We start from the raw sequence: 23,847 nt of genomic DNA on the forward strand, positions 1-23,847 counted from the left end.
GTAGCAACATTACAATTAATTATAAATTAACAAAATCATAATTTTTCAATTTGATCAATCTGATTTTGGGGTGGAGCCGTAGCGGTGAGTTCACTGAGTGGTGAGTTATGTCGATTGCTGTGAGACTGAAAATCAAGATCATAAAAGTCAATAAGTTATAAAACCTGAAATATTAATAAGTTAAAAATAAAACAAATTAGAATTAAAAAGTTATAAAGATGAAACAAAATTTTAAATGCAAAAAAAAATTATGGAAGAAATTGTGCAAACCATGACAATGGTGGGTCCAATACAAAGTCATACTGCATCGGAGGTAGCTGTAGACGTCGTCTCATGTATCACTATAAGTATTAAATTTGAAATCAAATTAATGAATACCAATTACATGAAAATAAATAAATTAAAATAAGAAATTATAAAATGAAATTAAAATAAATACCAGATGCAAACTGATCATCACTATTCTCCTCGACGTCGGCCTTCTCATACTCAAGAACATCCGGAACATGAATTGGAGTTCCCTTGATCTAATTCTGCGTGCAAATCAAAGCCTCCACAGTGGCAGGAGCTAATGAACTCCGAAATGAATCTAATACACGTCCTCCCGTGCTAAAGGCCGACTCTGAGGCTACTGTGCTAACAGGGATGGCCAAAAGTGTGCGGGCTATCTCTCCAAGGATGGGATACTTCACGGCATTCACCTTCCACCAACTTAATATATCAAAATCTCGTGAAAATGGTAGAATCTCTGCTGCTAAGTATCTGTCTATCTCTGGCTGAGCCTCTATAGAACTCCGAAGGAAGGGGGTCTGCTCATACCTCTCATCCCACTCCAATCTACGTCTTTTCCCAACCTCGACTTCAGGAAACTGTGAGCTTGAGGCTGAGGGGGTAGGTGTAGGTGCCGCAATATTACCACCCCGCAGGGTGGAAAACTCATCAAATAATCTAGTAAGGGTTTCCCGAACCCTTGCTGCAATAAGCTCTGCCCATACTTGCCCGTACGCAAGGCCCAATCCAAATATCATGCCATCCAACTTATACCTCGGGTCAAAGACGACAGCTACATATAACAAAATATTAGCCTTCGTTAAATCTCCCCAATACTTGTCGTACTTTGTCCTCATAATCAATGACATCTCCCGCATCCTAATGTGACCACCCGCGACCATATCATCTAATTCTTCTTTTACCCTACATATTTGCTGACATACAATATTGGATGTAGGGTACAAAGTTCCAGATAGCCTCATGGTGACATCGTAAAAAAGCCTCAAAAACTCTACAAAATTAGTTACAATTTCCCAATCATCCTCTACGGGTTTCCCCAATCCCCCGTGATCATCAAAATATTTAACATATTGGATGTCTTCGTCACCCAATAATGTAAATGCCAGCTTATATTCTTGGGCCGCCTCCAACATCAGAAATGTTGAGTTCCATCGTGTAGGCATATCAGTACAAAGGCCCCTCTTAGATGTTAGGCCTGCAGATCTTGCAGCAACCTTGAATTTGTCCAACCTCGAAGGAGAAGATCTCACCCATCTCACAGCAGTCCTAACCCGAGCAATCGAGTCATGAAGATCTCTCAAACCATCAGTGACAATCAGATTCAGAATATGTGCCGCACATCTCACATGCAGACACTCACCACCCATGAGTGTCTTATTTGCCTCTCTAAGATAGGTCTTTAGATGTCCCAATGCAACATCGTTAGACGAGGCATTATCGACTGTGACTGTAACCACTCGGGTCAACCCCCACTCCTTTATTGCGGCCTCCAAGGCCTTTCCAATTGTCTCACCCTTATGATCGGTGATTTTACAAAATTTTATAATTTTCTTTTGCAATGTCCAATGACAATCAATAAAATGCACAGTCAAAGACATATAATTAAAATTTTGGATCGATGTCCAAGTGTCAGTTGTGAGACAAACAAATTGATCCGCCAATTGACCCCTCAACTTCTCCTTTTCAATATAATAATGTTTTTTTACATCCTTTGCCACCGTGTGGCGAGAAGGAATATTAAACCTTGGTTCCAAGTAGCGAGAATACGCTTGGAACCCTTTCCCATCAACAATTTGAAAAGGTAGCTCGTCCATTATGACCATACGAGCTAGGTGTCTTCTACACTCATCGGGATCATACTTAGTATACCCCTTCAAAGTTGCATCCCCACTAGTCTCATCCGCCATTTTTTTAAGTCCAATTTCTAGCCTAGATTGGCTTTTGTCTTGTAATGATCTTAATATTGGATTTTTTTTGCATTGATCTTCTAAGTGCACCTTTAATTGTGAGGTGCCATGTTTCCTATAGTGACATCCATAAATTTTTCCACAATAGTTGCACTTGGCTTGGGGGTTACTTGAGTCACCACCCTCTACTTTGGTGAAATGACTCCAAACTATTGAAGCAGGGGTTTTTTGTTGGGCTTGGGGGCGGGGCAAGGTGCCGTAGGGCTAGGGGTAGGGGTTTGAGTAGGAGGGGTAGGTGTAGGTGTAGGTGTAGGTGTAGGGGTAGGGGTAGGGGTGCCCTCGGCCTGGAAAGGAGAGCTCGCACTAGAATCTGCTGGCATATCCATGAACTCAAGCAAACAACAAATCTGAAATTATAGAAAACATAGCAAATATATAATGAACATAAAAAAAAAAAATTAGAATAAAAAATTAGACCATATAATTCATCAAACAATTGTAAAAAATTTAAAGTCATAAATTTTAGGCATTAAAAAGACACATTAATTATTCAAGTTATAAAAAGACTTATAGTGGTTTTAGTTATTTTTATTGTACTATTTTAATTATTTCTCCGAACTCAAAATAGACAAATTTGAACCAACATATTAAGAAAAATGATCACATCCGAGCATATTAAATTAAATAAAGAAATTAAATACAATACAATAAAAATGAAACGTCTAGAAATCAATTCAAAATAAGGGATGAGATGTTAATATGAATGGATAATAATGATTATGGTCGCTTTACAAAAGGATGGATGTCCATATCGATAATGGGCATGCACCATAATTATTGTGTTAGTATGAATGTTCCAAATTTGTTGAGGGCTTTGTCTTGTCACCCTAAATGCTTTCTTTTTACTAAAACAACATGTTTATGGAAATTCTCTTTTGTGTTCAAATGAATTTGACATTCATAATATATATATATATATATATATATATATTTATAACTTGAAAGACTATAAGGCATAAGCATAGCAACTATATAAATTATAATGAACATAAAAAAAAAAAAGTAGAGTAAAAAAAAGTACCACTTGACATTCATAATTTCATATATATATATATATATATATATATATATATTTCATCTTAATTCATTATATTGAAATTCGAAATACCCTAGTGCATTCTTTTTTTTTTTTTTTGTTCAATTTGGTAGGGAACATCAAATTCTGTTTTTAAACCCCTAAATTAATTTTTTAAACCCCTAGTGCATAGCAATTTTAAAGATTAAACCTCTAAATTAATTTAGGGGTTTCAAAGATTGAAACCCCTAAATTAATTTAGGGTTTCGGATTGGAGCCCTAAATTAATTTAGGGCTCCAATCCGAATTAATTAGACACAATAATATTGAGATTAAAACCTCTAAATTAATTTAGGGTATTTCGAAACCCTAAATTAATTTAGGGGTTTCAAAGATTAAAATCCCTAAATTAATTTAGGGTTTCGGATTGGAGCCCTAAATTAATTTAGGGCTTCAATCCGAATTAATTAGACACAATAATATTGAGATTGAAAACCCCAAAATTAATTTAGGGTATTTCGAAACCCTAAATTAATTTAGGGGTTTCAAAGATTAAAACCCCTAAATTAATTTAGGGTTTCGGATTGGAGCCCTAAATTAATTTAGGACTCCAATCCGAATTAATTAGACACAATAATATTGAGATTGAAAACCCCTAAATTAATTTAGGGTATTTCGAAACCCTAAATTAATTTAGGGGTTTCAAAGATTAAAACCCCTAAATTAATTTAGGGTTTCGGATTGGAGCCCTAAATTAATTTAGGGCTCCAATCCGAATTAATTAGACACAATAATATTGAAATTCAATGATTTACACACATTATATAATGCAAAAAAAAAAAAAAACAATTCACAACACACAATTCACGGATCACGGGAGCCATTCAAAATTTCAAAGATCAAACCACATGCACAATCTAAACTCCATAGCACACAATTCACAAAATCTCATCCTCCATCTCTGATAAACCCCATCCTTCCTCCAATCTCCATTAAATATGTAAATCACAAAAAAAATTGAAGTGTCGAATTTGGGTTTCTTACCTTCGGAGATGAAGAGAGAGGAACCGGGTGCGAGTCCGAGTCGTGCGACGGGGATGGCGATGCAGATAGATGGACCGGGCGGCGGCTCACGGCTGTGAGAAGTAACTCAGAGAGAGAGAGAGGCGAGAGCGAGGCTGCGAGAGTGAGAACTGAGAAGAACAGAAATCGGGGCTCGGCAGAGGCAAGAACGGGGGGGCTGGGTAACTAGGGTTTCAGTTTTAATTTTAAACCCAGGCATGAAACGACGTCGTTTCATGCCTGGGTTTTTTTTTTTTTTTTTTTTTTAATATATATGTAAATAACGTATAATATATAATATAAATATATATAATTATAATTATATATATATAATAATATCCGGGCGGGGCGGGGCGGGGTATATCCGGGGCAGGGGTCACCCCAGCCCGCCCCCAGATGTTGCCCCAGATGCGGGCGGGTGGCCCGCCGCCCGCATCTGACGGGCCGGGTGATCCGCCCAGCCTAACGGAGGCCCGCCCTCGCTGCCCACCTCTACCTACAAGAACATGTAAAGATTCTACAGAGGGCTTCTACATTGTACTAGAAAACTCGATGGATAAAAGCTCAAATCTACATCGACGCTGACGTGGCTTCACATCGATCCTTCCTCAACAAACCACGGAACCACCCCTAGCAATCCATTTATTTTTAGATCTACCCTTCCGGTTCAACTGGAAGTCTAATCTTTTCACAAACTGACGCTGATTAAACCAGAGACACCACCGCTTAATCTGTGTCCGCGATGCACCAAATTGAGTCTTCCTGCAAAAGCAGTTAAAAATATTCTAATAAAGAATTTAAAAAGTCCTCAACTTCTTGGCTTTGCGCGCTCTCTCTCTCTCTGTCTCTGTGCATGTCTTTGCACTCTTCAGGATACCCATGGCCAAACCAAAGGCTCCGAGACGAACACTTGAGTCTTACACGGTCAAACACATCAACAGAAGCTTCCGAGGTACGCACTTTTCCCGCACTTTCCGCCTCTAATTTCCCGAAAAACGAACACTGGCTTAACCTTTCTGTTCAGAAAGAGAGAAAGAGAGAGAGAGAGAGCTATCTCATCTCATGACTTGACTTCTCAGAGTATTTTCTGCCGGGGACTGCGTTCTCATGCAGCCGTCGGATCCTTCAAAGCCATCCTACATGGCGAAGATCGAGCGGATTGAAGCGGACGGCCGTGGGACCAATGTGAAGGTCCACGTGAGATGGTACTACCGGCCCGAGGAGTCCATTAGCGGCCGACGTCAATTCCATGGCTCCAAGGAGGTTTTCCTCTCCGATCACTACGACGCACAGAGCGCCGATACCATTGAGGCCAAGTCTACGGTCCACTCCTTCAAGAGCTACACTAAGCTTGATGCCGTTGGGAACGACGACTTCTTCTGTCGTTTCAAGTACAATTCCTCCAGCGGAGCTTTCAATCCCAACAGAGTCGCCGTGTATGTAAGCGAATCATTCGGGTTTTTTCCCCCTTTGTTTTTTTTTTTTTTTTTTTTTTTTTTTTTTTTTTTTTTTTTTTTTCAGTTTATTGTTATTGTTTGAGTTACTTTTGTGAAAGGAGAGTTGGAGACTCTTTTTATCATTATCTTTTGTTTTTTTTAATGTTTCCTATCTTCGCCACAATAATTCATGATTCCACTTAGACATACGTACGTGTATATGAATTTTTGCTGAAAAGGAATGGGATCGTAATGCCGAATCCCAGTAGCTTTCTATGGAAAGGTTTCCAAGTTAATGTAATGGATGAAAGGATTTACTTATTAAGGCTCGGGCTGATGAGATAGAACCTTTTGGCTTCAATGAATTTATTTCGATTTTTTTGTCCCCAGCACTCCGTTTGGAGCCAACTCAACTCAACTCATGCTGTACACAAGCACAATATGGAGTCAGGATTATTAGTTAAAAAAATCTTTAGGTAGTTTAGAAAAGGGCCCAGGATGAAATTGAGACATTTTTCATCATTCATCTAGTTGGCTCCTTTGTAAGCTTGCTACCACCGTTCTCATGGATGTACTATCGGAACTTCCAGCTGCAATGTCATAAGTGATTTATCTGAGAAGTAAAAATCTCTTAAATGATTGGTGTTTTAGTTGGTCCCTCTGCATTGCACATAAAATTACACCCAAGGCACCTCTGCCTGTACGCTCCTTAAATAATTTTGTGCAACATGAAAAATCTTAGTGATTGTGCCATCATAATTGTGCGCTGGAAATAACCAAAGTGGCAGTATGCTTCAAGCCTATCATTATCAAATTGTGTTATAGTTGAGGAATTTGTGGTAGCAGCAGGTATGTTGAGTAGGTTGCAGATCGATTTTGCAGTCTGAGTACTCCAGTTTGATGTGCCATTTGACCAATGAAGATTCTTATTTCAATCTTCTACTTTTGGTAGCATAATCCATTTGCAGCTTTTCATTTAGTATAAGAATCAATGGAAAAACGTTGTAGCATATATACCAGTGGTGCATATAGTACCACTGGCAAACAATGCTTGTCATATGAATTTTATGGTTTTGTGAAATGGCACATTAGTTTCTTTTAGTTAGATTGTGATTTTGACGCGATAAAGTTTACATAACTGTCTTTCCTTTATGTAGAAATTACATGTTACTCAAATTTTAAATTCTTTTACTGAGTTGCACTATAGTTGGTACTAGTTGGAGATAAATTTGAACACAATTTGGTATTTTGTATCTTTCTGTTACTCATTTGCAGCAAAGTTTCTTCCCTCCATCCTCAAACTATGAAATATTGGAACTTGTATTTCAAGATTTCAGTTGCGTTCACTAGTTTCAAATACTTGCTAGCTGAGGTTGATAAATTGTATCTACATGGTCCTTGGCTTCCCCTTGATGTGATTTTCCCTCCATGATATGACATGAGAAAGCTAAAGTTATGGATACCAGATGAAAATTCTTTTAAAAGTTGATGAGCCTGACATTGGGACTTATACATGCAAACCTTATGCAGCTTAGGGGTGACAATATGTGACACGACCCGTTAACTCAATACAAACACGACACGATAAAAGCGGGTTAGGGTTTAGCCTTAACGGGTTCGGGTCAAAATGGGTTGACCCATTAATCCACGATTGCTTGACGGGTTGATAACGGGTCAACCCGTTTTGACCCATTAAAAAAGTTTAAAGTTACAATTATACCCTTATACCTAAAAGTACAATTGTTGGCATTTTAATTTTGATATTTTTATTGTTTGGATTATAATTTTGAACTTGTAGCTAATTTTATATTTTTTTATATAGATATTGTGATTTTAATATTTATATAAAGTTATGCTAAACTTAACTAGGTCAAACGGGTTAATTTCGGATTTGTTCAATCCATTTACATAAACTGGCTGACACGACACGACACGACCCGTTATGTTAATGGGTTGTGTTAGGGTTTGAGATTTTGACATGATAAGTTTAATGGATCGGATTAGGGTTGACCTATATAGTATAATATATGGGTCATATGTATTGCTATATATTATACTATATAGGGTTGACCCATATAATATAATATATGGGTCATATAGTATAATTTTATGCTTGTCATATGTATTGCTATTAACATACGATCGAGAAGTGTTAAGGTCATAAAAAGATTTTAAAATAGTCAAATTCACAAATGGACGTGGCTATATGTAATACGTCAGATTTATATATTTATAGTACAAAAAGTTTTACCATCTAAAGTGTTGCGATAAGCACAATCAATTTGTGAGCTTTACTTTTATGAGATCTATTTGCGAATTAAATATTTATCACAACATATATTGATATTTTTTAAACTACTTTTGATCCAAAAGCTAATGATACAAATGAGAAATATGCATGTTATAGCTTATAGGTGATGATTGCAGTTAACGTATTATGGTCGAGGAATATGCAGAGAGTTTCTTGCTAGAACGAAGGGTTTCTAACGCCCAATGGGAAATATCTCCAATTTTAAATTTACCCAAAAAATTATAAACCAAAGAGAAAGCTAAAAGCCCTAACAAAATAGCTCGATCCTCTAGCCCAAATCTTGATAGCCCAATCGTGCCCTAAACCCCTAATTTTGAATCCTGAAAACCCCACGTTACTTGTATGTAGTGACATTGAAAAAGAAGCAGGTTTTCGTAGTCTGTCCCCACAAAACAAAGAGGGATGGGAAATAGGAAGAAAACGGAAGAGGGAGGTGGAACCAGAGCCAAAAGTGAACACTGCCCTTCCACTTTCTTCATCTCCAATCTGCCCTACTCTTTCACCAATTCTCAGGTATTCACTCATATCTCACACTTCGTTTGGTTGCCGAGAAAAAAGAAAGGAAACGAAAACACTTAAGTTTGGGCATTTCCACATAAGGGCCTCAACCAAAGACCGGGGCATATTAACAGAATGCTCAGTACATTAGAGTGTTATAACCTTAGAATAAAGGACATAATGATTAGGGGAGAAATTTATCATTGAAAAATGATACATCCATCCGTATATTGTTATGCTATATATCTCATCCTTTATTCATAAAATGGTGCCCATCAATGATGCCCTCATGCACAAGGTTTCAGCCTAAGGACAGAACAAGTGGAACACAGCACCCGTGAGTGTCGTTTGGACTATTGTCGAAACTAGGAACACCATTATGTCAAGAGAACTACTGCATATACAAAGAGATTATTTAAAATAAATTTATAAACTGACGTAGTTTCGTAAAATCCATTAGATTTATTTTATAATAAAAATAACTTTACAATTTGACATACTATATCAATCCATATCAGTTTGTGAATTTATTTTTATATAATCCTTTTATGATTGAAGTGTTTTCTTTATTGTAACACGCCCCAGACCGTGAGTATGTAAAGTCTTCCTGCAAGGCTCTTTTAATTCTTCTCCCTCCACGTAACATAATCCTCAACCTCATCCGTCCCAGATGAGTTGGAATTTGAAACAGTCATTTTTGCCACAGAAGCTCCCCCATTATATCCCATATTTATGGCATCATGATTTTAGAAACATATGTTTAATAATGATCGATAGACGAAGTTGAAGAAAGCCTGTATTCTAAATTCTCAACACCAGGAGGAGTGGGTCAAAAGATCTAAGCCATTGATTGATAAGACCAAAAAAGATCACATACAAGTAAGTTAAACTGCGTGGTTCATCCCCATTAAGTTTCCATTTACCATTTTCTTTTTAGTTAGAGTATTTGTCTCACTAGATATGTTTTGAATTAAAAATAAGGAAGGGATTAATAAGTTTTATGACATTCCCTTATTGTTTTTTTCTACACTGAGAAGTTAGTTGTGGCAAGCTTATATGCTGGCTCGATGTCTTTCTATGCAAGAACTTGATGTGCTGTCATGCGGAAATTTTAATATTATGTTTGCCTGCATTTTTCGTTTATTTGAAGCATTTTTTAATTATTTACATTTTATTTAAGCCTTGAATCTTTTACCTTTAGCATTAATTATACATTTATTTGCAGTGTTGTTGCAGAAGATGCGAACTGTGCTATTGAGTTGAAGAATGGTTCATCAGTTGGAGGTCAGAAAATTGCAATCAAGCCTGCTAAGCATCGTGATTCCCTTGAACAAAGAAGATCAAAGGCAGATCTGTTGTGAAATATTATGCAAAACACATACACCAACGATGGAAAATAAAGTAAAAGCAACACAATCAAGAACACGACGCACAATATACGTGGTTCGGCAAATTGCCTACGTCCACAGAGCTGCAGAAATCTTATTAACCAGAGGAGATTACAATCACTCAATCTCAACCCACATTCTCTAGGGCTTTTTGCTCTCTCACACAATATGCACTCACTAGACAATTGTTATATAAGACAAGTCTAATATGATATATTTATAGTGAGTGGTGTTGGAAACCTAACTTGGGAAAAACTGCATACTTCGCTCGAGCGAATAGCCAAATGAACATTGGCTCGAGCGGAGTGTTGAGCGAGTGTCAAGCGAAGACTAGGGTTTGTGTCTCGCTCGAGCGGTATGTCGAGCGATGTCGAGCCAACTTTGGCTCGAGCCAACTTTCAGCAAACACATTTTCAGCTACAAAACCAATCTCCACATATACCCCAACAATCTCCCATTTGGAGACTGGGTCTCCACATGCCAGCCACTATTTCCAACCAAGCCCTATCCTCTTTGCAGCTCACAGCTCCCGTCTTCAAGCTAGAAGACGTACTGAAGTGAAGCTCGACTTCAGTCTTCCATGTACATCAACTTTAGTCAATACATCCACTGGGCGACTCACAACTCCCACTGCACTAAGAGTTTCCGGTCTTGAACCGATCTTGGTAACCTTAGGCAACTTTCCTAGGCTTTCATGAGGAACGGCAAAGTTGACTTCCTTTGGCTTCCTCACATGTTTCGCGCGATCAAGCCTGTCTTTTTGCACTCTTGTATTTCTCTACACATCACTGGACCCTGATGTCAAATACAAAGAGTTAGATCTTTTACCATGTGCTAAGTGTGACGCCCCTCGATTCCGCTTGGGATCGGACCGACATCCGAAGCATCGGGACATCAACACAAGGTTACCTGTCCCCGTTCATGAGATATAAGATGCAATGTTCTTAACATGCATCTAGCATTATGCAATATTCGCAACGGATAATTTTTTTTCTTGAGCAATACTATGCACCAAACTTATAATATCCCAAATAATTAAAATAGAATCCATGCATACTTAACAAAATAAACATGCACGATTACAGCACGGGTCTCAGAAGACTGTAATCTCAAAACAACGGAGACCTGGCTCCATAATTACATTGTCAAAATATACTATTGGGCTAGTTCGTTGAGTAACTCACGTAACTTGACTAACGATGCCAGAATACTATCCAAAGACCTAACTATGGAGGTTGCAAGCTCCGTGTTGTGTCTACGGCGTCTAGTCAACCTCCTCCAGTGTGCTAGTGTTTGCTCCCTACTCTGATCCTGACACATCGCCTACCATTCGGGGGGAATGGTAGTTGGGACTACTACGGTGAGATTTGATTACAAATCTCAGCAACTTAACAGAAAACTTTTACACAGGTTAATGATGCATGCATGGCAGTAAAGACATGAATGCATAATCAAAGTCGTAAGTAAGCATAGTATAACTTGACATATAGCATGGCATAAATGACATAACTTGAACTGAAACTAAAATTTAGCTTGACGTGACATGACATGACATGTACATGAACTTGAAGCATAACATGAGCTTGAAACATAGCATGAACGTGAACATACATAATTTGAACATGAACTTGAACATAACATGAACCTGAGCATAACATAACATAAACGAGAACTTGAAACATAACGTGAACGTGAATATGACATAACATGAACGTGAACTTAAACATAACATAACATAACATAAACATGAACTTGAAACATATTCTTGTCTCATGGGGTCACCGTGATAGAGTAGTCTTATCTCATGGGGTTACCATGATTGCGTAATCTTATCTCATGGGGTTACCATAATTGTGTATTCTTATATCATGGGGTTACCATGATTGACATGAATTTGAAACTTGACATGAACGTAAACTTGAACATAACATAACGTGAAGCACGACTTGAATGTGAAATACATGAATTTGGAATGTTATTCAATAGACTTAATTAATAAAGTGACCATACGGGTGTTGCACAGGTCCCCTTGAGCTGTGTGTCTCTGCTGATTACCGCATCACAACACAGGTGTCTATACCAGCTGTGATTGTGTTAATACGTACTCCACAGTTACTGTGGCCCCATGTATTCTACGTGTCACAATCGCTGTGTCTCACGTAGTGTATGCTCCACAGTTATTGTGGCCCTATGAATTGTTTGTGCCACACTTGCTGTGGAAACACGTAAAATAAAGTGTGGCTCCATCGGCGTTAGTGCCTGGCGCACTCCGGTGATTAGCTAGTTAGGCCCTATTCGCAACATGTTGACTGTACTTCATCAACCCAAGGAATTTCACACCTATTTAGACACTCCAGCGTGAACAAAGGAGTTCTACTAGGATATTACCTTATCCTATTACTTAGAGTCGTGATTGACATAAATAACTTAACAAGATTGTCCTCGAGATACACAAATTGTATTCGAGACATGATTACATGAATACGAAAAGATAAAAGTCCTAACGTAGCGTAACATGACATGAACATAAGATGACATACATGACATACTTTGAGACATAAATGTAACAAACAACATTTCATAACATAGCATGCATGTAACAGATAATATTTTATAACATGGCATAACATGTAACAGACAATATTTCGTAACATGACATAACATGTGACAATGAATATTACGTGACATGACATACATGTAATATATGACATACGTAATGTGACATACTTGCAACATATAGTAACATGAGATAGAATATATTGTATAACATATAAGCATTTCGTAACAGAATAATTCGTGTAATAGATAAACATGTGATGACATGGCATGACATGACATATATAACAACATATGAACATAAACAGTAGTTCCCTTACCCATCACATATACATAGTAAACTGATAGTAAGTTAAAAGCTAACTTACCTCGATCGTCGCATTCTACGAGAATAAAGTGCGAAACACGAGGAACTGAAAATAGTGATTCTAAAAGTTAAAAATTTAATCACTAACAATTAGAAGCATGAAAATAAGCTAACTTAGAGTAAAATTACCATTTAACCCTCTATATGTGGAAAAATGACCATTTTATCCCTAACTTAAGGATTTCACATCCTAACTCCAAAAATTACCAAAATTTACATGAGACATGTAAATTTTGTCCTAAACTCAAATTTAAACTCAGAAAAATTTAAAACCATTCACAACTATGGAAAACTCACTATGGCCGAAACATTCATGGGTCATTTCTCTTGATTTTGGTTGCAATTTTTTCCATCTTCAAAACCCATGATTAAACCAAAATTTTGTAACAAAGATCTTCCAATCCTAAGTTTAAAAACACACTTAAAATATCCATTAAGAAAAAGTTAATCATCAACACTAAACTTTTTGTAAAAAAACCCAAACTTTTTAATAAAAAGTAAACCCTGAAGTCACAAGTTTTGACCTTAATAAAAACATTTCCAAGAATTTCAAAAAAATCAAATCTTACTTCTAACATATTCATAACATCATCCTAAGATCAACCATGCTTTAAATCATCAAACAAAAGTCACCAAAAATCACAAAACAACACTTGGAGTTTTTAGTTTTACATTTAGTCCAAAACAAAAACTTTTCTCTCAACTAACTTTGATCAATCTCTTGATCCATGGGTTAACGACATTTGATCTTCAAACAAAAACATCACATGATCTAAAAATGTGTCCTAAAGAATATTCAACCATAAAACTTAAAATCACATGGCTAAAACTCAATAAAACATGGATCTAACCCAGAAACATCAAATCTTAGGCCTCACCGAAATCCTCTTACATAGAAAAATCATGTCTTTAAAACTAATACTAAATATCTTCAAAATTGCATCCTAACATGTATATAAGAGGTTAAGGATCTTCACATAAAAATATCAAAGCTTTTGGAATAAGATTAAACAACGAAATATTCAAACTTTCATAAAACAAAAACTGTTTTTCCACTTCTAGTTTTCAAGTTTCTAGATCTAAGGAAATCTATCATCGAAAGCTTTATTCATGTAACAAAACCTCAATGAAAATTCATAAACACATGCTAACAACACTCCATCAAATTTTCGGACCAAGATATGTCCATTAGCTTGGTCAAAAGTTTCCAAACATAACATACTCTCTAATTTCACACCCAGAATGACCTTTCCATAGTTAAAAATACTTTTAACCAACCCAATGAGCATGGAATGAGACTAATAAGATATCCACAGAAACTACACTCAAAGACTAACATGAAATAGTCATAATGAGAAAATACTTACAAAGGGTCGAAAATCTCCAAGCAAAGAGACCCAAAAATCTACTAGGGAGAGCTCTTTTGAGTTTCTCTCTAAGAGGGGTGAAGAAGTGATGAAAGGGAGTGAAATGTGTCTTGTACGACTTTAGACTTCTGGAGGGGGAAGTTATGGGCTTAAATGACCCTTGATTGGAGGTGGCTATGTGACATAAAATGTAGAATAGAGAGGGGCAAGGACTGCCTGTAGCAGCTGTGAGATATGGAGGTTGATAGGGCGGATTTCTCCTTCACATCAAGACAATTGGGTGCAGCCAATGGCAATGGTTAGTCTTTTATGTGTGGGAGGAAACTTCTTCAAGATGTTTTGCCAAGGTGGCCAAATTCGTGGGCCTTGGTGGGCCTCAACCAAGTGGGCTTCAATTTGGGATTTAAAAGGGGTTTGGTTAGGGTTTGGAATGCTATCAAGCCTAAATCCAATTTTTCTTGACCCAATCAAATTTTCAAGGTTTAAAAGGTTGGATAATGATGTCATAACAAGGATTTGATTAATTAATAGCATTTGGAAGTGATTTAATCAAGTGATTAAACACAATGTTAGAAATCGGATTATAAAGGGTTTTGAGGCCAACTTTAGGGTTTGGGAAACCGTTTAGGGTTTCAGTTTCAACCAAATTTTTGGGGTTTCAATTGGATCCCAACCATTTAGGGTTTTGTTAGGATTGAAACCCTCTTTGGTCTGACATAATTTGGTTGATCAGATGAAACAAAGTTTTGCTTAGGTGGCATGATCTCACACCTTGATTTCCTTCACAATTCTATCTAATGGTATCTCTTCATGCCAAATGTCTAATACTATTCACTAAGTGTGGCTAAGATCTTGCCAAATGTCCAAATAAAACTTCTCTAATCTAATTTAGATATTCTACACCGTGATTTTGAAAACACTGCATTAGGTGCGCTTATCGAGGTTACTATTCACTCAGAAAAAAGCATAATAAACTTAGTACTGCAAAATCCTAAATATTCATATTAACCTAAGTGAAAATCGTTTACCAAATTCAACCCCGAAGTGCCCTTAAAAATAATTTCACAATTTCAAACAGGCGTTTCGTCTAAAATTATGAAAATTAGCTATTGCGCCATAAAATCCTAAATAATCAACTGAGTCTAGTGGCGTAGACCAAAACACATTCTGACACTTCTAACTACCTCAAATAATTAAACTTATATTTCTAGCACCATAGTGAGTGATAACACTGATTATGTTGACAGACTAAAAATTGTGTGATTGGTCAATTCGTAAAAACTTATAGGGTTTTCACAAGGTTCCTAAAGTCAATAGAAATTCCACCAGTAAATTTCTAGCGGGCTGTTACACTAAGACCAGGGCACCCTTTGTGATCTTCCAAGCTCCTCTAGAGAATGCTACTGCAAAACCGCTGTCATGAAACTGTCCCACATAGATTAGGTTTTTTTTCAGATCTGAAACATGTCTGACTTGCTGTAAATTCCACACACTCCTGTTTGGAAGTGTGATGTGCACATCACCTACTCCCACTACATCCAATGCTTCTCCATCAGTCACATACATCTTCCCAAAATCACCAGCAACATAATTCTGCATGATTTCTCGATGTGAGGTGCTATGGAACGAAGATCCTGAATCCTACACCAAATCATCAATTGGACTGTGCACTGCAAGGAGTAAAATATCATGAATCTCATCTGCCACTACATTCACAGCATCATCATTAGAATTTTCTTGATTCCTGCAGTTTCTCTTGATGTGGCCCGGCTTACCACAACTCCATGTGATCTGCTGCCCAAATCTCATCTTGCTCTTTCTCCTGCTCTTGGAGCTTGACCTGTCATATCATTTGCCCCTATTGTCAACAATCAGGGCAGATCTTGAACCCAAGGACTCATTTGAGTCTCTCCTACGTACCTTTTCAGCAAGCACCATGTCACGTATGTCATCGTAGTTCAATTTTGCCTTGCCGGTTGAACTACTCACAGCCATCTTCATAGCCTCCCAACTATTTAGTAACAATGCCAATAGAATCAATGCTCTGATCTCATCATCAAACTCAATCTCTACAGAAGACAATTGATTTGTGATCGTATTGAATTCATTCAAGTGTTGGGTTGACAAAGTCGTCATGAGATCCACTGTGGTTCTCTCCTTACTGACATTGTGTGCCACTGTTCTAGACATGGTCAGTCGAACCAGTCCTAGAACCTGTCGATCTAACAGGGTCCACTCAGCATCAGCGATGCTCTCCAGCTTCTTTCCCAACAGTGGAAGGTGGAGCCTCTTCCCATAGAGATAATCTTCAATCTGCATCTTCTAGAACCCAAAATCAATGCCATCGAACTTTTCGATCCCGGGTGCATTCACTTTATCTCCAGCCATCATTCTCCTTCAATTTAATTATTTCAGATAGTTAGAAGTGTCAGAATGCGTTATAGTCTACACTATTAGACTCTGTTGATTATTTAGGATTTTATGGCGCAATAACCCATTTTCATAATTTTAGACGTAACGCTTATTCAAAATTACGAAATTATTTTTAAGGGCACTTCGGGGATGAATTTCGGTAAACGATTTTCATTGTAGGTTAATATGAATATTTATGATTTTTTTCAATACTAAGTTTATTATGTTTTTTTTGGAGTGATTACTAACCTCGATAAGCATACGAAGTGCAGTGTTTTTAAAATCACAATGTGAAATATCTAAATTAGGCTAGAGAATTTTTATTTGGACACTTGGCAAAATCTTAGCCACACGTAGTGAATAGTATTAGACAATTGGCACCATAAGGAACCATTAGATGGATTTGTGAAGGAAATCAAGATATGAGATCATGCCACCTAAGCAAAACTTTGTTTCATCTGATCAACCAAATTGTGATAGACAAAAGAGGGTTTCAATCCTAGCGAAATCCAAAATGGTTGGAATCCAATTGAAACCCCAAAACCTTGGTTGAAACCGAAACCCTAAACGGTTTCCCAAACCCTAAAGTTGGTCTTCAAACCCTTTTTAATCCGATTTCTAGCATTGTGTTTAATCACTTGATTAAATCACTTTCATATGCTATTAATTAATCAAATCATTGTTATGTCATCATTATCCAACCTTTTAAACCTTGAAAATTTGATTGGGCTAAGAAAAATTGGACTTAGGCTTGATAGCATCCCAAACCCTAACCAAAGCCCTTTTAAACCCCAAATTGAAGCTCATTTGGTTGAGACCTACCAAGGCCCACGAATTTGGCCACCTTGGCAAAGCTTCTTGAAGAAGTTTCCTCCCCCACATGTCAGGCCATCCACTACCCTTGGTTGCACCCAATAGTACCTTGATGTGAAGGAGAAATCCACATCATCAACCTCCATACCTCATAGTTGCTGCAGGCAGTCCTTGTCCTTCACTATTCTCCACTTTATGTCATGTAGCCACCTCCAATCGAGGGTCATTCAAGTCTATAACTTCCCCTCCAGAAGTCTAAAGTCGTGCAAGACACATTTCACTCTCTTCCATCACTTCTTCATCCCCTTTTTAGAGAGAAACTCAAAAGAGCTCTCTCGGGCAAATTTCTGGGTCTTTTTACGTGGAGATTTTCGACTATTTGTAAGTATTTTCACCCAATGAATCCTTCATACAAGTTGTTCATCTTTGAGTTTAGTTTTTTTAGATAACTTATTAGTCTCATTCCATGCTCATTGGTCGGTCAAAAGTATTTTTAATCATTAAAAGGTCATTCTGGGCATGAAACTAGAGAGTATGTTATGTTTTGGAGATTTTGACCAAGCTGATGGACATATCTTAGTTTGAAAATTTAATGGTGTGTTGCTAGCATGTGTTTATGAATGTTCATTGAAGTTTTATTGCATGAATAAAGCTTTTGATGATAGATTTCCTTAGATCTAGAAACTTGAAAACTGGAAGTGGAAAAATAGTTTTTGTTTTGAAAGTTTGAATATTTCGTGGTTTAATCTTTCTCCAAAGGCTTTTATATTTTTATGTGATCATCCTACACCTCTTACATACATTTTAGAATGTTATTTTAAAGATATTTAGTATTATTTTTAAAGATATGATTTTTCCATGCAAGAGTATTTCGTTTAGGCGTAAGATTTGATGTTTTTGGGTTAGATCCATGTTTTATTTAGTTTTAGCCATGTGATTTTAAGTTTGATGGTTGGATCTTCTTTAGGACACATTGTTAAAACATGTGATGTTTTAGTTTGAAGATCACATGACCTTAAACCATGGATCAAGAGATTGATCAAAGTTAGTTGAGAGAAAAGATTTTGTTTTTGGACTAAGTGTAAAACCGAAAACTCTAAGTGTTATTTTATGATTTTGATGATTTTTGTGTGATCATTTAAATCATGGTTGATTTTAAGATGATGTTATGAATATGTATGAAGTAAAATTTGATTTTTTGGAATTATTGGAGATGTTTTGAATAAGATCAAAACTTGTGATTCAAATGTTTGTTTTTAGTTAAAAAGTTTGAATCTTTTTACTAAAAAGTTTTGAGTTGATGATTAGTAAGTTCTTGTTAGATGTTTTAAGTAAATTCTAAATTTAGGATAGGAAGATCTTTGTTGCAAAAATTTGGTTTGATGATGAGTTTTGAAATTAGAAGAAGTGCGACAAAAATCAAGGGAAAAATCCTATGGATGTTTCGGCCATAGTGTGTTTTCCATAGTTGTGATTTGTTTTAAATTTTTTTGAGTTGATATTTGAGTTTAAGACAAAATTTACATGAGGAATGTAAATTTTAGAAATTTTTAGAGTTAATATGTGAAATCCTTAAGTTATGTGTAAAATGGTCATTTTCTCACATGTAAAGGGTTAAATGGTAATTTTACTCTAAATTAGCTTGTTTTCATGTTTCTAATTGTTAGTGATTAAATTTCTAATTTTTAAAATCACTATTTTCAGTTTCTCGTGTTTCACACTTTATTATCACAGAACGTGATAATCGAGGTAAGTTAACTCTTAACTTACTATCAGTTTACTATATATGTGTGATGGGTAAGGAAACTACAATTTATGTTTATATGTTGTTATATATGTCATGCCATGCCATGTCATTACATGTTTATCTGTTACAAGATCTATTCTATCACGTATTGCTATAAGTTGCAAGTATGTCATGTTACGTTATGATATCTGTTACATGTATGCCATGTCACATAATGTTCACTGTTACATGTATGCCATGTCATATAATATTCACTATTACATATTATGTCATGTTAAGAAATGTTTTCTGTCACATGTTATGTCAAGCTACAAAATATTTTCTGTCAAGTACGTCATGTTTTTCAACTTACGTTCATGTGGCGCCCCCAGCTCCTGCTTGGGAGTGGACAGTGACTGAGATGCGAGGACATGTAACATAAGGCTACACACTCCTCGTACATGACAAATAATATGCTATGCATCTAAGTACACTACCAGTATGCAATAAAGTAGTAACGAAAAAATTAATAAAAGTCGGATAAACTAAGCAACGCGATAAGCAATTGCAAAGCATATGGCACCACAAACTAATATCATAACCCAAAACATTGTCCAAAACGTAAACAAAGGCCTTAAAGGCATAATATCCTAAAAAGCATGAAGCATAATTTTAAAATTTCCAAAATATGGGATTCTCACAAAAGCAACATAAATTCACAAAAAGTTAGCCATAAATGTTGTTGCTTTCTTCTTTTTTTTTTTTTTTTCTCCATAAAATACTTAAACTCCCGTACTCTTCATAAACATTGTCCCATCGGGAGATAGACACCAAAAGACCCCATGGGATTGCTGAGGCTCTGGCAGTATCAGACCTAAATCCTTTGCTACTGCCTTCACATCAACCGAAGGCTTAGAGGCTCGCTATAAATATGTAGACAACTGGTTCATATTCCACCAAAAATTCAAGTTCTTAAAGGATTGATAGATCATAGCATCAATCACTGCCTCACTAATACTATGTAAGATCTCCCTTAGTAGTTTAGCCGTATGAATTAGTACATCAGCAGTGTAGTCTTGACGAGCTTGAATAGTGAACTTATCTTCTACCAAGGAACTATCCTGGTTCACGTTTTCTGGGTATCTGAGATACCTGTTACAACTTTTACCATTCCGGTTAGGGAATGGTAGTGGAATTTACCACAATGACATTTCGAAAAATCTCAGCAAGCAATCACACAAAATACCACAGTTAACACAAACATACAAAAGTTATATCATGATATGCGTGCATGAACATGTACTTGACTTATGCACTTGACCATTTTCAAAAGACTTATAACAGAGACTTAAACTTTTCATAAAAACCTCTTAACTTTTCTTATCCACGTAATCTTATTCAGAACTTGCCTTATCAGAACATATCACAAAATTTACATCGAATGACTCTTATCATATCACGAGATTGTCATCAAGTGATTCTTATCTTATGAGCTCTTATTCTTATTCTTATTCAGAGGGTGGACACAACACGGCTCCCTTCCTTGCACTGCGTGTTCCTGCTAGTTACTACACCATCAATTGTCCGTACACAGTGATGAATACCTCATAAACAGATAATCATATTAACTCGACCTTACTTTATCGGGTTACATGCATTATGCACCCACTAGGGTTAGGTGCTTCCTTGCTCCGGCATCCTTTAAAAAGAATCCATTCGAGGTTCGTTGACTATTCTTCGTCAACCCAGGAGTTACCACTCCATTCTTAAGTACTCTAGAGTGGACAAAGGAGTTCCACTAGGACATTCCCCCACCCTAGCACTTGGGGTCGTGATAAAACTTTTTCTTTGAAAACATTTCTTTGAAAACACTTCTTCCCTAAATGCATGTGACATGAGACTTAAACATGCTTACTTATACTTGACATATGACATATGAGATGCCGTGCATAAAACAACCAAGCATAACATATTCATTTCATAGCATGATCACATAAACCATGATATATATCAAAACATGTGCATAGAACCATAAAAACTTGCTTAGGCCGAAACCCAGGCACAAAAACATGAAGATTCATCACATAAACATGTTGCAAACTTCAAGCATATAATATAGAAATCAAGACATAGTGAAACAAAACATGAAATCATAGATTTGTGGCTAAGTTTGAAACTTTCAAAACATATTCAAACCGAAACTTCATATTGAATAAATCATCAACCTCAAACAAGTGAAAACCGAAACTCATGGGCATGTTTCATGGCATTTTTATCATAAATCCGAGACATATAGTTCCTTTCTTAAAATTACTTAAGATCATATTATCATATCCAAACAAACAACCAAGAGATAACAATCAAAACAATCAAAAATCATGGAAGGATTTACACAATCATATACAATATTAACCAAGAGTAAGTTGAGTGTATACTTACATAATCCTCGTAAATGAATACTAACAAGCTGTAAATCTGAACATACCATATTAGAAAGAGCATCTAAAACCCTATCTCATGTTCTTGAGTGTGTGTGTGTTTCTAGGGCATCACTTGGTCTTAAACCCTTCGGCTTCTAGGGTTTTTAGGTTAAAACCCTTTTCATTTCAGTCATAAGGTAAAACAAAACCTAAGGTAGGCAATAATACATGTGATGGTCGAAACATGGAGGATAAACTCCCCTTACTATTCAGCCTCAAGGGTTTCTCTTAGAAATCCTAGGTTATTTTCAAGAAAATAGTAGAAAGTGTGTGTTCTATCATTTCTCAAAGTCTAATAAGATTTGAATCTCATTCTCGGATTGAGAAAAGACTTGTGTATGAGCAAGACTTGAGAGAAACCGAACGTTACCTTGCTAATTTTTGGGTAGTGCCGAAATCCTTCTCTTGCAAGGATCCTCCATGTTTGGTTGGAGAGAAAATACAAGAAAATGGGAGAGCTTTCAAAGGAAAATGGGAAAATTGTGTGAAGAGAGTGGAAGCTCATACAAAATCCAAAAAATGGCATGGGAAAAACCTCCTAGACTCGTACCCTTCTCTTTATATATGAGATCCTTCACTTTCCTCCTTGTTTGCATCAAAACCCTTGCATGTAAGACAAGTGACAATGTTTCTTCTTCTCCCTCTCTCAAAAACCAAAAAGCCTCTTGGAGTTCTCCATTTAAATTGCATTGGGAAGGGGCATTCTTAGGAGGTGAGTGTTGGACTTCTCTCCTTGGCCGAAAATCCTTATTTTCCTCTTATGCCCTTCCTTTCCTTTAACAAGTAAATATATTCTCAAGGGTTAACTTGGTAAAACCATGCATGTCTTTTCCTATTCCTAACAAGAAACTCTTGGCATGGAAGACAAGTGGCACTGGGCATGTGTCATAGCTCTAGCCATCCTCTCCACTTTTCCATTCCCAAAGTGTTGTTTCATCTTCCCAATATTCATTCCCTAGGTGACCTTTCACATACCATTGGTCCAAAATGCACTAAGTGACAAGTGGCAAGTGAATGGAATGCTTGGGAGTATGCTAGCCGAAACCCTAAGGGCAAACTTGTCCTTGATATAAAAGGCTCATCACAAAAATATTCTAGAAACTTGGTACATGCTTGACATATGGCAAAAGCTAGCAAAATTCGAAATCCCCAAGGCCTCCCTTTAGTTTTCTATGCAAAACTTCTAGAAAGACTCCATATCACTTCCCTAGACTCCCATTTTCAAGAAACCTACATTGGAACTTGAATTCTGGACAAAAGAACAATGGGCTAGGCGTGTAAGCCCATCTTAGTGCTTTCCTACACCTCTCTTTCCCCCTTAACCCATTTTCAAGATTAGGTTCAAGGTATAACATTCTCAGGACGCATAACACTAGCAACTTAGAATTTGATCATGGGCCTATACCATTGGACCTAAGTTTCCCAATAAGGCTGAAATTCCAAAGTAAACTAGAGACACTCTTCTCTTGGGCTTAACTTACTACATCAAAGGTTTCTAAGGCCTTCCAAAGTAACTAAGGTTCCTAAAATACCATGGCAACTTAGAACAAATTCTATAGGTCAAGCCTAAACAAAACTTGGGCCATCACAGTTCATGTACGTCTTCGTACAGTTAAGTTATTGTTCAGTTCATGGTTATTGTTAAATCATGGTAATCCCATGAGATAAGAATACTCAATCATGGTAACCCCATGAGATAAGAATATGCAATCATGGTAACCTCATGAGGTAAGAATACGCTATCATAGTAATCCCATGAGATAAGAATACGCAATCATGATAACCTCATGAGATAAGAATACTCAATCATGGTAACCCCATGAGATAAGAATACGCAATCATGGTAACCCCATTAAATAAGAATACGCAATCATGGTAACCTTATGAGATAAGATTACGCAATCATGGTAACCCCATGAGATAAGACTACTCTATCATGATGACCCAATGAGACAAGAATATATTTCAAGTTCATGTTTATGTCATGTTATGTTCAGGTTCATGTTATGTTCAAGTTCACGTTTGTGTTATGTATGTTCACGTTCATACTATGTTTCAAGTTCACGTTCATGTCATGTTATGTTCACGTTATGTTATGTTTAAGTTTACGTTCATGTCAATCATGGTAATCCCATGAAATAAGACTACTCTATCATGG

At 36.7% G+C, this 23,847-nt stretch overlaps 1 protein-coding gene across 1 annotated transcript; it reads left to right on the forward strand.

The window, feature by feature from the left end:
• Positions 1 to 5,415: 5,415 nt before the first annotated feature.
• On the forward strand, positions 5,416 to 5,889 carry LOC121258614 (chromatin remodeling protein SHL-like). Its single transcript, XM_041160167.1, has one exon. It carries the CDS (start codon positions 5,443 to 5,445, stop codon positions 5,872 to 5,874), a length of 432 nt encoding a protein of 143 aa, XP_041016101.1. The 5' UTR covers positions 5,416 to 5,442; the 3' UTR covers positions 5,875 to 5,889.
• Positions 5,890 to 23,847: the final 17,958 nt, after the last annotated feature.

Source organism: Juglans microcarpa x Juglans regia, chromosome 3S, assembly GCF_004785595.1.
Source record: "Juglans microcarpa x Juglans regia isolate MS1-56 chromosome 3S, Jm3101_v1.0, whole genome shotgun sequence".
Taxonomy (NCBI): domain Eukaryota; kingdom Viridiplantae; phylum Streptophyta; class Magnoliopsida; order Fagales; family Juglandaceae; genus Juglans; species Juglans microcarpa x Juglans regia.

What these genes read in the sequence shown, in the direction of transcription:
- LOC121258614 (XM_041160167.1), top strand. Translation starts at nt 5,443, where the DNA reads ATGCAGCCGTCGGATCCTTCAAAGCCATCCTACATGGCGAAGATCGAG.